At 39.1% G+C, this 17789-nt stretch overlaps 1 protein-coding gene across 28 annotated transcripts in view; it reads right to left on the reverse strand.

The window, feature by feature from the left end:
• The window catches only part of PTPRD (protein tyrosine phosphatase receptor type D), a 2297910-nt gene that overhangs the window by 16664 nt on the left and 2263457 nt on the right, over window positions 1–17789 (reverse strand). For all 28 annotated transcript variants that reach the window (XM_077475060.1, XM_077475071.1, XM_077475065.1 and 25 more), the window contains 3 exons: window positions 12375–12501; window positions 10801–10926; window positions 986–1140 (listed from right to left, as the gene is read on the reverse strand). In XM_077475060.1, the coding sequence (XP_077331186.1) occupies window positions 986–1140; window positions 10801–10926; window positions 12375–12501 (408 nt within the window). The remainder of the gene's footprint in view (window positions 1–985; window positions 1141–10800; window positions 10927–12374; window positions 12502–17789) is intronic.

The raw sequence follows: 17789 nt of genomic DNA on the forward strand, positions 1-17789 counted from the left end.
TTGCACTGATTTTACAGAAAGGGTAGATTTAATAAAGGACTAGAGAGTTTTTACTTACAAAGTAAACATTAATTCGGCCTAGTAAATAACCATGTGCAATTAAACATTTTTTATTTTTACTTCTCTTTGGTTGACTGTGCATAAGCTATGTAAATGTTCACTTTGCACAACTAACATTCTCTTCATCTTTATCACTATTTGACACTTGTCTATTAGATACAATCTAAGGAAACGTTACCCAAATTATAGAAATAGAAGAACCGTTTTTGTTATAACAAGTAATGTAAAAAAAAAATGCATATAACCCACATCACACATTATTGTATATTCAGAAATCCCTCCATGTTGTGTGAGTTGAATGTGTTATCTGGTCCCTGATCAGAATCTGTAGATAAAGTTCCCCTGTACAAAGTCTTGTTCTAATGATGTGTTATCTAGGTCAGTGGTCATCAACCCAGTCCTCAGGGCCCACTAATAGCCCATGTTTGCAAGATAACTGAAATACATCACAGGTGATATCATTTGCTGCTCAGTGATTGCAGTATTCTAGTCTGCATCTCCCCAAGGTAATACATAAAATCTGGCCTGTTAGTGGGCCCCGAGGACAGGGTTGATGACAACTGATGTCATCCCTTTGACAGCTGCCAGCCAAATGTGTGCAACCGATAGCTGTCAGACCTGGCTGCCAATGATAATTTTGGTTCCTACTGACAATCATGTGATAACTTTGTCAGCAATGATTGCAGAGACACCTGCAGTCTGTAGATGTCAATGCACCTTTGTTTAATAACGTAACTGTCTGATACAATCATAACATTGAAAAAATTTAAATATGTTTTTTTACCTTGTTATTTATTTGGCAGTCTATACTTAAAACAGCTAGGTATTTATTTATACATTGCGATGATGAAATCAATCCATACATACTGATACTTTTAAATTTGGCCTGGCTATATGACATATTTGAAGTACTCCTGAAACATACCTGCAATGGACAGATATTGGCCCATCTTGACCAAACTGTTCTTTTGTTTTATGCACTTGTCCTATGAAGTCGATAAATCCTTCTCCAGACTTTGGCACTCCTTGTTCTGGCCAGTCAGTGAACTGGAACTGTCTTACTGTCCGTGACTGGCCATCCTGTAAAAAGAGTTTATTTTTCATTAAAAATCTTTAACAAACCTCAGAATGTTCACTTGAAAATGAATGAACAGAAACAGTAGAGTGAAATCAATCCTGAATTTGTGAAGAGGCCATACAGACTATCTATTGTATTATTAAATTGTTTCTTATGCAAATTCTCAGCAAAGTTTGTTAAGAAAGTAATATATTGTGTTATGAAGAATAAGTGGACATGAACAACTATGGCCAAACTAAAATGTTTCCAAAATGAATAAAAACAGCAGAATGTATCTGTAAATAACTAGGATTTCGATTCTATTTATTTAACTGCTTGCCGACCAGTCGCCGTAGTTTTACTGCGGCAGAATGGCACGGCTGGGTGTAACGACGTTATGTTATGTCACTTCCCCTTTTGGCCACTAGGGGCGAGCTCATGACAGGGAGAGAACTGGGATCTATGTGTGTAAACACATAGATCCCGGTTCTTTTAGGGGAGAGGAGATAGATTGTGTGTTCATACTAAGTATGAACACCGATCTCTCTCTCTCCTCCTACAGTCCCATCCCCCCACAGTTATAAACACACATAGGGAACAGTTAACCCCTTGATCGCCCCCTAGTGTTAACCCCTTCCCTACCAGTGACATTTACACAGTAATCAGTGCATTTTTATAGCACTGATCGCTGTACAATTGTCAATGGTTTCAAAAATGTGTCAAAAGTGTCTGATGTGTGTGCTATAATGTTGCAGTCCCGATAAAAACTGCAGATCGCCATTACTAGCAAAAAAAATAATAATAATAAAAATGCCATAAATCTATTCCCTATTTTTTAGACGCTATAACTTTTGCGCAAACCAATCAATATACACTTATTTTGTTTTTTTTTACCAAAAATATGTAGAAGAATACATATTGGCCTAAACTGAGGAAAACATTAGTTTTTTTTGATAAAAAATTTGGGATATTTACTATAGCAAAAAGTGAAAGATATTGTGCTTTTTTCAAAATTATCGCTCTTCTTTTGTTTATAGGGCAAAAAATAAATAATGCACCACCAAAAGAAAGCTCTAGTTATGGGAAAAAAAGGACATCAGTTTTGTTTGGGTACAGCGTCGCAGGACCGCGCAAATGTCAGTTAAAGCGATGCAGTGCCAAATCGCAAAAAATGGCTTGGTCATTGAGCAGCCAAATCTTTCGAGGCTGAAGTGGTTAATAAATTAGTTCATATTTAATCTCTTTTATTGAACTCACAATGTTTACTTCATTTTGATAAAATATTGTTACTAGTTCTATAATAAACATTAGCGTACAAGACTTTTGTAAACCCAGTATACTGTTGGCACATATATTAAAAAAAACATAATTATAATAATGATTTAAGAAGAAAAACATAATTTGGAGAACTCCACTCGAGCTACTTCCATATCAGCTTACAAACATTAACATGAGCAATTTGAGGTGTTATTCCAGGATGATGCCTGCAAGCCCGCTGTCAGCTGAATGTGGTTAACAGGAGTGCAGAACTAAGCTTTGGCCCTTCTTCCCCTTAAACTTGTTGTAAGTGAACATTATCATGCATATTACTTTCAAATAGCATGTTACAAAACTGTGGTGTTATTTGTGTATTACAACAAAAAGATGCATACTTATATTAAAATTATAGTACACAGAAATATAATATGGACACCATTGCACTATTATTGATTTATTTTGATAACAATTAGCTCCTCATTTTGTTGAAGTGAGCAGAAATGAGAATTTAAAATTCTAAAATGCACTGTGCAGTAAATAAAGAGCAGAATGAGTGAAGGTTTGAATTAATAATATATTCTTATTAGGTTGGCCTTTATAATAGGGCAGTGCCAGGTAACAGTCACACATGGTGAAACGGATTATCCTGCCGCATTAAATGGAAATTGGTTGGGAATAAAAGAAGATAAGTCTTAGATTCATTTTGAATAGACAAAATTAAAGGTGGAACACATCAGAAAACAAACAAAAAACACTGTCACACTTTCTGCTCATGAAAGAGAAAACATTGTACTTAGGATATTCCCTACGCTCCCCCAATAAAGAAAAACTGTAACTAGATGTTGACATAAAGCTATCAATTATGTTAAAAAAATAAAATAAAGTAATTTGGCATTGCAACAAATGTTAATCTTAAACTTTTTTTTTTTTACTATAGAAAACTATATTTAATTTTTCAAAATATTCTCCAAATTAATGGCTCACCAGCAATTGATTAATCACCCGAAGTTAAACAGGATGTCAGTGTTTTAAAGAATTATACTTTGGCAACATAGTCCATGTAAAGGGAAAGTGTGTCCGGGGCTAATTCTCATGGTGTATAACAATCTCAGATTCTTTATGTTTTAGTATGGTAATTACAATTTTTAACCACTTCAGGACCGCCGTATTGCCATTGTACGTCAGCACAATGGCACAGGCAGGCAGAATCACGTACATCTACGTGATTGCCTTCCAGCGGGTGGGGGGTCCCATCGGACCCCCTCCCGCTGGATACGGCGGTCCGATTCGGTCCAGCAGCGATCCGTGATGAGGGGATGGCCGTTCGTTTTCGGCCACCCCCTCTGGATCGCTCCTGGCCAATGAGAAGCTTCCTCCCCTGTGTATTGTTTACACAGGAAGGAGGAAGTGATGTCATTCTCCTCGGGGCGGTCTTTTTGACCGGACTACGAGGAGAAGAGTAAAAGTAAGTCTGCACGAACACTACACTGACATGTAGGTACACACAGGCACACAAACCCCCCCCGATCCCCCCCCCCGATCGCCCCCCGATCCCCCCCCCGCCCCCCCTCCCCCCCCAGTCACAGTGTCACTGATTGCATTGATCATTTCTTTACTGATCAATGCATTCAGTGTCAGTTGTGACAGTAAAAACTGTCAGGACAGTTAGTGTTAGGTCCAGGGTAGCCCCCTATCACCCCCCAATAAAGATTTAACCCCTGATTGCCCCTAGAGTTAACCCTTTCACCCCCTTTTGCCAGTGTCACTAAGCGATCATTTTTCTGATCGCTGCATGTGTCGCTAGTGTCGCTAGGTAGCTAGTTATTTTTTTAGGTTCACCGCCAGGTTTTTATATCGCTAGGTACCCCGATATACTACCCAATAATGTTTTTAACCCCCTGATTGCCGCTAGTTAACCCTTTCACCCCCTTTTGCCAGTGTCACTAAGCGATCGTTTTTCTGATCGCTGCATTAGTGTCGCTACAGTCGCTAGGTAGCTAGTTATTTTTTTAGGTTCACCGCCAGGTTTTTATAGCGCTAGGTACCCCGATATACTACCCAATAATGTTTTTAACCCCCTGATTGCCGCTAGTTAACCCTTTCACCCCCTTTTGCCAGTGTCACTAAGCGATCATTTTTCTGATCGCTGCATGTGTCGCTAGGTAGCTAGTTATTTTTTTAGGTTCACCGCCAGGTTTTTATATCGCTAGGTACCCCGATATACTACCCAATAATGTTTTTAACCCCCTGATTGCCGCTAGTTAACCCTTTCACCCCCTTTTGCCAGTGTCACTAAGCGATCGTTTTTCTGATCGCTGCATTAGTGTCGCTACAGTCGCTAGGTAGCTAGTTATTTTTTTAGGTTCACCGCCAGGTTTTTATAGCGCTAGGTACCCCGATATACTACCCAATAATGGTTTTAACCCCCTGATTTCCGCTAGTTAACCCTTTCACCCCCTTTTGCCAGTGTCACTAAGCGATAATTTTTCTGAACGCTGCATCAGTGTCGCTAGTGTCGCTAGGTAGCTAGTTAACTAGGCTCCCAAAAAGTCCCCCACATGTGGTATCCCCGTACTCGGGAGAAGCAGCAGAATTTATTTTGGGGTGTAATTTGACTTCTGCCCATAGCATGTGTGAGCAATATATCATTTAGTGACAACTTTGTGCAAAAAAAAAAAAGTTTGTAATATTCCCGCAACTTTTGGCAAAATATAAAATATTCCATGGACTCAACATGCCTCTCAGTAAATAGCTTGGGGTGTCTACTTTCCAAAATGGGGTCATTTGGGGGGGTTTTGTGCTATTTTGGCATTTTATGGCCTTCGAAACTGTGATAGGTAGTGAGGAGTTAAATCAAAAATTTGCACCCTTAGAAATCCTGAAGGTGGTGATTGGTTTTCGGGGTGCCGTGCGCGAGTAGACTCCCAAAAAGTCCCACACATGTGGTATCCCCGTACTCAGGAGAAGCAGCAGAATGTATTTTGGGGTGTCATTTCACATATAACCATGGCATGTGTGAGCAATATATCATTTAGTGACAACTTTTTGTAAAAAAAAATTTTTTTTTTTTTTTTTGTCATTATTCAATCCCTTAGGACAAAAAAAATAAATATTCAATGGGCTCAACATACCCATCAGCAATTTCCTTGGGGTGTCTACTTTCCAAAATGGGGTCATTTGGGGGGGATTTGTACTGCCCTGCCATTTTAGCACCTCAAGAAATGAGATCGGCAGTCATAAATTAAAAGCTGTGTAAATTCCAGAAAATGTACTCTAGTTTGTAGACGCTATAACTTTTGCGCAAACCAAAAAATATACGCTTATTGACATTTTTTTTACTAAAGACATGTGGCTGAATAAATTTTGCCCTCAATGTATGACTAAAATTTAGTTTATTCGATTTTTCTTATAACAAAAAGAAGAAAATATCTTTTTTTTTCAAAATTTTCGCTCTTTTTTCATTTATATCGCAAAAAAAAAAAATCGCAGAGGCAATCAAATACCATCAAAAGAAAGCTCTATTTGTGGGAAGAAAAGGACGCAAATTTCGTTTGGGTGCAATATTGCATGACCGCGCAATTACCAGTTAAAGCAGCGCAGTGCGAAATTGCAAAAAGACCTCTGGTCCTTAAGGTGTTTATTGGTCCGGAACTGAAGTGGTTAAGGAGGCTAAAAGGTGCTCCATTCTCTTAAGCCTGTCCAAATAATAGCTGGTATCAGCCAGTTCAACAGAAACCGGCCAACATTCAGCCCATGTGTACAGCAGCCTGTCCGACAGAAGCTGGATGAACGTCTGGCTTCTGTCAAATGGGCATGCTGGAAAACCAACATCCGATCAGCCAATGGCTGCCAGTGCTGACCAGCATGTTTTGGCGGGTGGAGGGGGTCAGTCTGGCTATCAGAACACAATATCTCAGCAGGGAGATCGCTGTACTAGCATCGGATAGTTAGTAGAGCAAGCCCTTCCCGAGATTTTTTTTTGTTTAGCCTGCTGGATTGAACGGAAAAAAAACCTGATAGTGTGTACCAAGCTTTAAAGTGGAACTTTCCATCTATTACATATTCTACCCTTGTTGTTTTAAGTTTGGATAGTAAACCATTTTGTTTTCTGCCAGTAAATACCTTACACAGCCCATTTCCTGTTTCTTGTCTGGTAAAAAGCCTAGGGTTATGACATAATGTACAGCTTTCTCTCTCACTCTTGTGAGAATTTGCAAGGAAGTGAGGGAAGGGATGTGTCATACGAGGGCCAATGAGAGCTTTAGAGCTGGAGGTGTGCTTCTGTGTGTCGGTGTAAATCCAGGAAGTGAACAGGCAGCAGCTTCAGCTGCCCACAGTTAAAATGGTTGCAGCCAGACTCAGTGGAGGGAGATTTCTGCAGCATATTCAGTACAGAATCACAGTACATATAAAATAATATGCAAAGCTGTTGGAGGGAAGCTTCAGAATGACAAAGATGATTTTGTTACAAATTATGTGAGCCGAGTGTAGTCCTTCTTTAACCTGCTTTATTTGCATTTTAGGCTCCATTCCCACTAGTGTGACTTGTCATGTGACTTTGGACACAAATCGCAGGACAAGTCGCAGCCCATTGATTTCAATAGCACCTGTTCCCATCTATGTGACTTAAAGTTGCAGCGACTTTGGAACGGTTCCTGCACTACTTTGATGCTTTTTTCTTGTGACTTGAGTGCCAGATAGTGCAAGTTGCATCAAAGTCACACTCCAACATCACACTTTGGGGATGCACAAGTGGGGACGAAGCTTTAAGTTCACCTTTAACCACTTAAGCCCTGGGCTATTTGGCTGGCCAAAGACCAGAGCACTTTTTGCAACTGCACTGCGTCGCTTTAAATTACAATTGTTACAATCGTGCGACGTGGCTCCCAAACAAAACATATTCTTCTACATATTTGTGGTAAAAAAAAATCACAATAAGCTTTCTTTTGGTGGTATTTGATCACCTCTGCGGTTTTTCTATTTTTTGTGCTATAAATAAAAAAAAAGAGTGCCAATTTTGAAAAAAACGCATTATTTTAACTTTTTGCTATAATAAATATCCCCCCAAAATATATAAAAAAACATTTTTTTTTCCTCAGTTTAGGCTGATACATATTCTTCTACATATTTGTGGTAAAAAAAAATCACAATAAGCGTTTATTGATTGGTTTGTGCAAAAGTTATAGTGTCTACAAAATAGGGGATAGATTTATGGCATTTTTATAATTTTTTTTACCAGTAATGGCGGCGATTAGTGATTTTTATTGTCACTGCGACATTATGGCGGACACGTCGGACAATGTTGACACATTTTTGGGACTATTGGCATTAATACAGCGATCAGTGCGATTAAAATTGCATTGATTACTGTAAAAATGTTGCTGGCAGTCAAGGGACTTAACACTAGGGGGTAGGGGAGGGGTTAATGTGTATCCTATTTTGTGTTCCAACTGAAGGGGGGATGGGACTGTGCAGGGAAACTAACAGATCGCTGTCCATACTCTGTATGGACAGACGATCTGTCAGTTCCCCACTCAGAGAACCGGAAACTGTGTGTACCCCGAGCGATCGTGGGAGCCCGGCGGCAATCGAGAAAGTCTGAAGGCGGTGCTTGGTTTTCAGGGTCCTGTACGTGGCTAGGCTCCCAAATAGTCTCACACATGATGTATCCACATACTCAGGAAAAGCAGCAGAATGTATTTTGGGGTGTACTTTCATTATATCTATGGCATGTTTGAGCAATATATAATTTAGTGACAACTTTGTGCAGAAAAAAATAATTAATTTTACCGCAACTTGTGGCAAAATATAAAATATGGACTAAACATGCCTCTCATCAAATAGCTTGGGGTGTCTACTTTCCAAAATGGGGTCATTTGGGGAGGTTTGTGCTATCTTGGCATTTTATGGCCTTCAAAACTGTGATAGGTAGTGAGGATGAAATCAAATATTTACAACTGTAGAAATCCTGAAGGTGGTGCTTGGGTTTTGGGTCCTGTACACGGCTAGGCTCCCAAAAAGTCTCACACATGAGGTATGCTCATACTCAGGAGAAGCAACAGAACGTATTTTGGGGTGTAATTCCACATATAACCATGGCACGTGTGAGAAATATATCATTTAGTGACAACTTTGTGTCATTTTTATTTATTTTTTGTCATTTTTCAATCACTTGTGACAAAATAATAACATATTCAATGGGCTCAACATGCCTCTCAGCAATTTCCTTGGGGTCTCTACTTTCCAAAATGGGGTCATTTGGGGGGGGGGGTCGTATTGCCTTGGCATTTTAGCACCTCAAGAAATGCAGTCATAAACTAAAAGCTAAAACTCAACTCTTTTTTACCAAAGACATGTGGCTGAATAAATTGTTGCCTAAATGTATGATTAAAATTGAGTTCATTGGATTTTTTTGTAAAAAAAAAAATATAAAAAATATATATAAAAAAAAAAAGAAAAATCTGCATTATTGGTCAGAAATTTATGCCTCATGCACGCAAATATGTGCGACTTGTGTGCAAAGTTACGCTAATGCCCATTAACATACTGTAGAACAAGAACGTGAGAATATATGTTTGCATGAAAATGTGCGAAAATTAATGTGAAATTCTGCGAACGCATATGTGTGTGATAATGCTTGAAAATAGACACAAATACATACCAAAAAAAAGTCTGAAAGAGTAGATGCTCAAACAGGAGTATCGTGTGCAAGAGGCCTAATTGTGTTTAACATCTGATTTCTGTTCTCCAATATATCATATGAAAATGTATGGAAAAAAAATGGCACATAGGGCAATGTATGGTGCATGTGAATTCATACAGGCATTATGGTATGCTGAAAAGCAGACTGATAATGTATATGTGTTTTGGGTTGCTATTCAAAAGAAATAGAATTGAACCACACCATACATACACATACTGCACATGTGAAAAGTGTGAATCCAAATGATTCGATTAAACCCACTGTCTATTAACCCCCCTGACGGTATTCCCGAGTCTGACTCGGGGTGGATTTTTCATACCAAAAGCGGTATCCCCGAGTCAGACTCGGGACAGCGTCGCTGGATCCAGGAGGAGGTTTACTTACCTTCTCCCTCGGATCCAGCGTTGTCTCCCCGCTGTACGAGCGAGCCGTGTCTCGCTCGATGCATCACACCGCCGAGCTCCGTTGCCTGCGAGCGTTGCGACGCACGGGCACGGAGATCGGCGCAAAATTCAAAAAGTGAAACAAACAGTAAACATACAGTATAATGTAATCTTACAGATTACATTGCTGTATGTAAATATTTCACATCCCCGTTGTCCCTAGTGGTCTGCCCAGTGTCCTGCATGCAGTTTTATATAATAAAAACTGTTCTTTATGCCTGGAAACTGGAGATTGCCCATAGCAACCAAAACTGTCACTGTACATCAAAAATGATTTTAGACCAGCTAGAAAACAGCGATAATAAATTAGAATCACTCGCAGAATTGAGCGATAGCGATTTGTGGGGAGATCCGTCATCAAATACTGAAAAGTAATGACAGTGACAATTCTGCAGCTGAGCAAATTTCAGTGTTTTTGATTTGATTACATTATTGAATAATTTTTATTATTGTTATATTATTATTTGGTACAATTATTTATAATTATTTATTATATTATAATTTATGATTTAATTTTTCAAACTTTATCATACCCGGGATGTCTGCTAGACTCTGGTTTGGACAGATTTAAGAGAGTTATTCCTAAGAATTGCAGGACTACAATATAAAACGCCAAATTTTCATGCAAAATAATGGTACCGCTTTTAGCACCTAAAATCCGAAATAATCGTACCGCCAGGGAGGATAAGCACATTGGAGTGAACATGTATTATAAAATGTCATGGTAAAATTCAATTTCTTTGGGCAGAAAAATGGATAACGTATTTTTTGTGTATGTGTTCCTTTGCGTCTTGGCAATCTTATCACATTTAATAGCAGACAGATTGGATGCTGGATTTGATCCCACTGCTGTGGAGAACCATAGCTGGCAAAAGGTAGAGCTAAGTAACCGAGTAACTGAATATGATAAACATGAAATTCCACGACAATGAGAAAAGGTTGGGTTCTGTGTGTAAACTGAGTAATCTAGTTCTCCAGCCAAGCACTTCAACATGTGGATGAGTGAATGGCTCCAAGACACTGCTAAAGCCAGAATCAGCAGTACACTGTAATGCTTGTTAGTATTTAGTACAGAATGCCATGTGTGGGTTTTAAATCATGCAGTTCTAGCTTTACAGACTATACTGAGACTGATTAAATTGTACACATTCAGACAAAACCAAAAAGGCTACCTATCATAAACCTTTTCTTGAAAATGTCTTGATTTCTGCAATTTTCGTTGCTAAAACAAATGAACAGTATTTTATTTTTATTTTTTTCATGCAGCAAAGATAACTTACCCGAGCATCTGTTACTTTAAATTCTCGGAGGATGTACTGAGGCATGTTATATTCTGCCATTGGATCCACCACAAAGTACTGATACCGAGCAGACCGTTCTGCGGGCCAATACTGATGGCACTTTTCCTGGAAACACATAAATTCATTATGTAAAGGATATAAATAATTATAAAAAAGCACAAACCATTATATGTTAAACAGAACCTGTACTTTGTTTTAACATTTAAAAGTCCTGTCTACAAACAATTACCACAAGGTACCTGCTGTTAACTTTGTTAGCTAGAAAAGCCTTGATATTTTTGATCCTCACTCTTTAAATTAAACATATGTCTATGCCAGGGGTGTCCAAACTACGGCCCTCCAGTTGTTCAGGAACTACAATCCCCATCATGCCTAGTCATGTCTTTGAATGTCAGAGTTTTACAATGCCTCATGGGATGTGTAGTTCTGCAACAGCTGGAGGGCCGTAGTTTGGACACCCCTGGTCTATGCTATAGACTTTTAAGTGTTTACATATTTTTAGCATGCATTAAATGAGCCTTAACCACCCCAGTACCAGCCATTGTAGTAAATCAAAGCGACAATTTGCCTTGTAATTGCTGCGATGGCCAAAAATACACTGATCACAAATGGAAACAGGAGAACTGTCTACATTGGAAAGCTTGCGCCTTCTGCACACAACAGAGGAAGAGGAAGGAGGAGATTGGATAAATTTAATGGATCAATCCATTCACTAAATTTCCCAGGCTGCAGCAGATGGAGGCTTCAAATCAAAGTAGAGGGAAGGGTTCAAGTGCTGCTGACCAAAACTTTGTGGGACTGTTTTGGGAGGAGTCAAAGTACCACTGAATACCAATAAATTAAGGGGGGGGGATCGGGGTATCTAGAAAATTGTAATGACCACCAATGATTGTGGGACTGCTTTGGGGGTAAAGTGTTTTGTGTCTGTCCATGACATTTAGTCATTGCACACCATGCAATGTCAGTGCAATACAATTTTATTCTACAGGTTACTTTCTTCTATTAATGAAAGATTTGCACTTGACATCATTGGCAACTTTTAAATGGCTAAGAACACCTTAAAGCAATATTTAAGGCTTTTTTTTAAAAACAAACATGTTATGTTTACCTGCTCTGTGCACTGGTTTTGCACAGAGCAGCTCGCATCCTCCTTTTCTCGGGGGGTCCCTCACCAGTGATCTTGGCCCCTTCCACATGCCGAGTGCACCCAGAGAAAGCATCCTGTAATGGAGCACCCAAGGTGGTCCGTCCCGAGCCGTGGCCCCCGGGTGTCCATTGACACACAGAGCCACTGCTCGGCCACGCCCCTTCTCTCTCCTCATTGCCTTACTGGCTGTGATTGACAACAGCAGGAGCCAATAGCTCTTGCTGCTGTCTCAGCCAATGAGGAGGCAGAGTTCCCAGAGAACCAAGGGTCTTGTGCACATCTCTGGATTGAGATTGGAGTTAAGGTAGGTATTAGGGGGGCTGGGGGGGGGGGGTGCTGCAAAGAGAGGGTTTTTTACTTTCATGCATAGTTCTGTTATGAGCAATAAGTAAAAACAGGTACTCACTCTGCCCATTTCTCTGAGCTTTGTTAGCATAACAACAATGGTTGAGTTGTGTTCCCATAGCATTCTCCAGAAATCTTCCGTTGTCTCTGCCAGGGGACCTTGTGTCGCTATATAGGCTTTTTGTTGTCTGTTTGATAAAAATATATTTATAAAAATGTCTTAAAGATACAGAAGCCTGTATAATATCATTAGTAGCTTCAACAAAAATCGTTTACTTTGAAACTATAAACAGTATACTTAATGAAATGTAGTAGTCTAGTGTTTTTAAGAGTACAGCCTCCCTTTAATATAAAAGTCATAATGGAGTAAATGGCAAACACAAAAGGTCAATATGTTATTTGTTAAAGGCAGATAAACTTATATTAATTACTTATATCTATCCCAAACAGTATATTTAACTGCAGTGGATATTGCTGTGGCTACACTTCCTATAAATAGATGAGAAATGGGTCACATGAAAGTGCTCAAGCCTATTTATTGGCTGCTATATTAAAGCACAGTTATGCCCCATACACACGGTCGGACATTCCGACCACCAAATCCATCAGATTTTTTTCAACGGATTTTGGCTGAAACTTGTGTTGCATACACGCGGTCGCACAAAGTTGTCGGAAAATCCGATCGTTCTGAACGAGGTGACGTCAAACACGTACTGTACGTCGGGACTATAAACGGGCCAGTAACCAATAGCTTTCGTCTCTTAGTTTATTTTAAGCATGCATGGCACTTTGTCCATCAGAATTGTCTAGACACGATCGGAATGTATACGATTGGATTTTGTTGTCGGAAAATTTTAGATCCTGCTCTAAAACCTTGTGCATCAGAAAATCCGACAGAAAAAGTCAGATAGAGCCCACACACGATAGGATTTTCTGACAACATAATCCGATCAGACTTTTTCCATTGGAATTTCCGACTGTGTGTATGGGGCATTACATGGGGAAAGGTCACATTCTCCCCCATACCCAGAAGGCCCAACAATTGTCCCTGGCTGCCATGCAGAAAAGAGACTCAAGAAAGCACTGGTAAAGTGGCGCAGGAGGTTGAGGAACCATTACAAGGCCACTGTCACTATGCCCTAAATGAAAGTGGTTAAAGTGGAAGTGCAGTCACTGTAGATCTGAAGGTAAGATGTGAAATGAGGGGAAGCTCTGCTGATTGTATCATTTAAACATGTGCAAGCAAAAATGCTGTTTTTTATTTTCCTTGCATGTCCCCCTCAGATCTAAAGTGACTGCACTTCCAAGTGCACTTGCAGTGCAAAGTGGATTTGCCTTTGGTAAATAACCCCCATATGATGCATTTGGACATGCTTAATACAGCTATAGGGGTTGATTTACTAAAGACGAATAGACTGTGCACTTTGAAAGTGCAATTGCACTCTGCAAGTGCACTTGTTCCAGAGTTTATTAAATGAGGAGGGGGCGTATGAGGATAGGGAGTTCTGCTGACTTCAATCAACCAGTCATGTGGAAGCAAAAAATATGTTTTTTTTCTTGTTTTCCTTTCATGTGATTGGGTATTCTTTTCAAAGTGAAATGTCCCCTCATTTACTAAGCTCTGGAGCAACTGCACTTGCAAACTGCACAGTCTATCTGCCTTTAGTAAATCTTAGTTATAGTGTCTGGGTACACTAAAAAAAATCAAGAAAACATGCCAAAATACCAACTAATTGAATTTGTTTCTTAGATGCATTCAAAAACCATATAATATTTATTTTTATACATCTTTCATCCATTTAGCTTACCCTAACATAAGCTTTAAATTACTTAGGCTAGACGTGCTATAATCGAATGCATATTCTTAATGCTGATGCCTTAAATGTAATTCAGGTCACATTATTCTGCTGGCAAAATCAGACAGTACAAAATATAACCAAGAAGAAAAGAATTGCTGAATTAGAGTACTACTATATAAACATTTTAAGTGCAAATGTGCCCTAATCATGACTAACCGTTTCCGGATGTAGCACTTGAGACATTTTTTAAAGTATTTATTTCTCTGCAAGTAGTTCACTGTGTAACCATGATGCCAAAGACCAACACAGGACCTATTATCTTAAATGCTTTTCACTTGGGTAATTAGGAGGTTTGGTGCACTCTTCCTAGAATCTACTCATAAAAATGTAAAAGTTGCTTCTGTCTTCCTTTGCCCTGTATTTAACAGTTTCATGAACACAAAATGATAGTTTACAGTTAAATTCAGAGGCGACAGCAAGGCTCATACTGGAAATCTCTGAACTTGAAATCTCTATAGTCCCCTTGAGCTCACCGAAAATCCAACCTCAGAGCCACACTGATATGGATCTTCAATACCATCCTCCCCTCCCCCCCGGGACCCTCCTCTCCCCTCCGACCTTCCCCTTGTATTTCTATATTTCATGTTTAACCTCACATCACTACCCCTGCCCCCTGACATTTCAGACATATTTTTTCTGTCTCTCCTCTCTTTCCATCTAGCTTTCAAGCCATGTTTTTATCTACCCTCTCTTTTCACCTGTCGGATCTTTTACCTACTGGTTCCCCCGATTCGAAATAACCCATTCCAAGAAAGGCAATATGCTATGATCCCAAGTACATCTGATGCTCCAGGAGTCAGAACGTTAAGATATACATAATATCCCTTTTCACCGCCAACCTCCTCTACCCCATGGTTCACCAACTCCCTCTCTTTACTCCATACATTGTTAGATGCCCCTCAGTGGGCGTCTGCGGCATCCCTTACCATGATACTATGCAATTATTATGCACTTAAATGTATCACTATTCTTCTTTACACATCTTTGCGGGCTGTGACCCAGCCAACTACCTGTTGCATCTTTGTCTATATGGTTCTGACTCCCTTGTCTGGGAGTCAGAACCAAGCTGCTGGTGTACAGTATACAGTGCTATATGTGGTCAGAGGTTCTGGCGCAATGGTGGCTCCCATTGCTTCCTGGAGAACTCGGAGACACTCGGGAACTGTTGACATCACTTCCGGGTGCTCTGAACGCATGTTACGCCCACCCCACCCAGCTGGGAATGTCTCTGGGTGTCTCCCTGACAGCTTTACTGTACATATACAGAGGCTTTACATGGATGAGCACCAGACTCCTTAAGATTGTGAGTGTAATTCTTTTGTTTTTACAGTAAAACTACCGCTCGTATATAAAGACAGTGCTCATATATCAAGACATTTTTTTTTTAAATGTTGCTCATCTTTCAAAACGCTTGTATACTGCATTACTCGTAAACCAAGGTATTACTGTACCAAAAAAGTAGCAGATTGATCTTACTGGCTAGCATCAGTGTATGTATCACAAGAAAGACTGACCAAAATGATATGTCATTTATGAGCCAAAACAGTAAACATATGTAATTTAATGTATTATTTTTCTTGCCAATAATTCCACTTTAACCACTTGCTATATGTTCATTTAGAAATGGTGGGGAGTACAAGTAGTTAAAACAAGCTCACATATGCAACTGCAGCTGTTAACTTATACAATTTTTTTAAAGCCAGCAATCAGCTTTTCAGTGAAAGCTAACCAGTCAGCTGCAGAGCCATCTGATCACTTTTACGGTACTGTTCATTGGGCCTCCCCAGTGCTGCCCGTGTACCTTCTTTGGCCTAAGACCATTGAAATTTGTTTCAAGATGGAGCGCATGAGAAGTTTGGCGAATATCGGTTCCCTGATCTTCTCTGCGATGAATGAAGCCAGACAAGCATTTACTCACGCATTCAATTCATTAATTCCCCAAATTCTGTTGCTGGGGAAGTATGATCTGTGCTTGGTGAGGTGCAGTGGAGGGCAGAGGAGGGATTAGGGGTCCAATTGACTACTGATGTCTCCATAAAGAGGGCATGTCACTTTCCCATGCTATCACATAGGGGGCTTGCTAGCCCCCTTGTGATAACCATAAAGTTAAATGAAAAAAAAGGTTTTCAGAATGTAAATGATAAAAACACAAACAAAAATTAAAAACAACCCTGTTAATGCAAATGTGCACATAGAGAGTGCATGTGTATACATACAAATATTACACCACATATGTGAGGTGTAGCGGCAAATTTGGAGCGAGAGCAGTAATTCTAAGACCATTCACGGTAACGCTGAAAAGATAAGCTGTAAATGCTTTTAAATCATCTCCTATAGACAGATTTGGATAATGTATATTTCTACTATTTCAAAGGCACTAGCAATTTTAAGGCTTTAACATGCTTGGTATCTGTTTACTGGATACAACTTCATCTTTATATTTCACCAAAAATGTGTATTATATTGTGTTTGAGTACTTTAAAATACATTTTAGTTTATTTATTACAAAAATATGTGCTTGTCTGTGCAACTACCACAATTTAATTAAGTAGGGCATCTGCTTTCAGAAATTGTCTAATTGCTTTGAATCATTTTCTAACAAGATTAAAATTTGTGGTTAAACAAAACATTGTTTTGAATGAAATGCAAACATTTATGCAGTCTAAAAGAATAAAGTTTCTTCTTTTTTTTTATTTTTTATTTGCAGATTAACTAATCCACCAATGGTAGCATTGGTTTATTATTAGTGTGATGTGGTTTTAGAAAACCTCAGACTTGTACACAAGCATGGAATTGGTTGTTTCTCATCCCCAGTCCTTCAGTAGTGATAGTGATAATTTTGGTATGTTAAAATGGTATTCCAGCCTCACCTGTTTCTGTTCCATCAGCTTCTGTCTCTTGTACTCATTGAAAAACTGTACAGCATAGAGAAAAGTAAGGCCTGATTCATACCTATGCATTTTTTTAGTGCATTTTCAGTTTTTCAGAAACACACAGTCCATTTAACATGGTTTCCTATGGGTCCAGTTCCCATCTGTGCATTTTATTGAAAGGGCCAGGGAAATTTTTCTGGTTTTTGGTTCCATAGATTTCAATGGTTTAAAAACATGTATTGAAAAACGTGAAATGCACCTGGAATATGCAAACTACAACCTGCATAGGTGTGAACCAGGCCCGAGTGTCACTTTTTTCTCTCCAGTTTTAAGGTATAAAACCTCTGCTCAGGGTTAAAATAATGACAGAAAGGTACTTGGGACATGCCAATGAGGAGAGGGGTTATGAAAACATATATTGCTGCATGCTGAAATTCAGAGTTAAACATTGATTCAACACCAGCAACAATTTACTTCTTTATACAATTTTTTTTCTAGATAATAGATCATTTCTAGGCCTTGCATCTCAGATTTTTACCAGTTTTTTTACATTCCTTATCTAAACCTAATCTGCGATACCTATGAAAGAATTTCTTTCTACGTTGCATTCATAATTTTTTACATTAATTATATTGCTGAAACTATGATTTATATGATCATGCTCATATTCCTTTTACTGTTAATGGGAACGATTCTCAGTTCTACACTTTTATATATTACAATATAGTGTAATAAAACACTTTG

Source organism: Lithobates pipiens, unplaced genomic scaffold (genome assembly GCF_037356315.1).
Source record: "Lithobates pipiens isolate NorthernLeopardFrog02 unplaced genomic scaffold, aLitPip1_a1.2 Scaffold_13, whole genome shotgun sequence".
Taxonomy (NCBI): domain Eukaryota; kingdom Metazoa; phylum Chordata; class Amphibia; order Anura; family Ranidae; genus Lithobates; species Lithobates pipiens.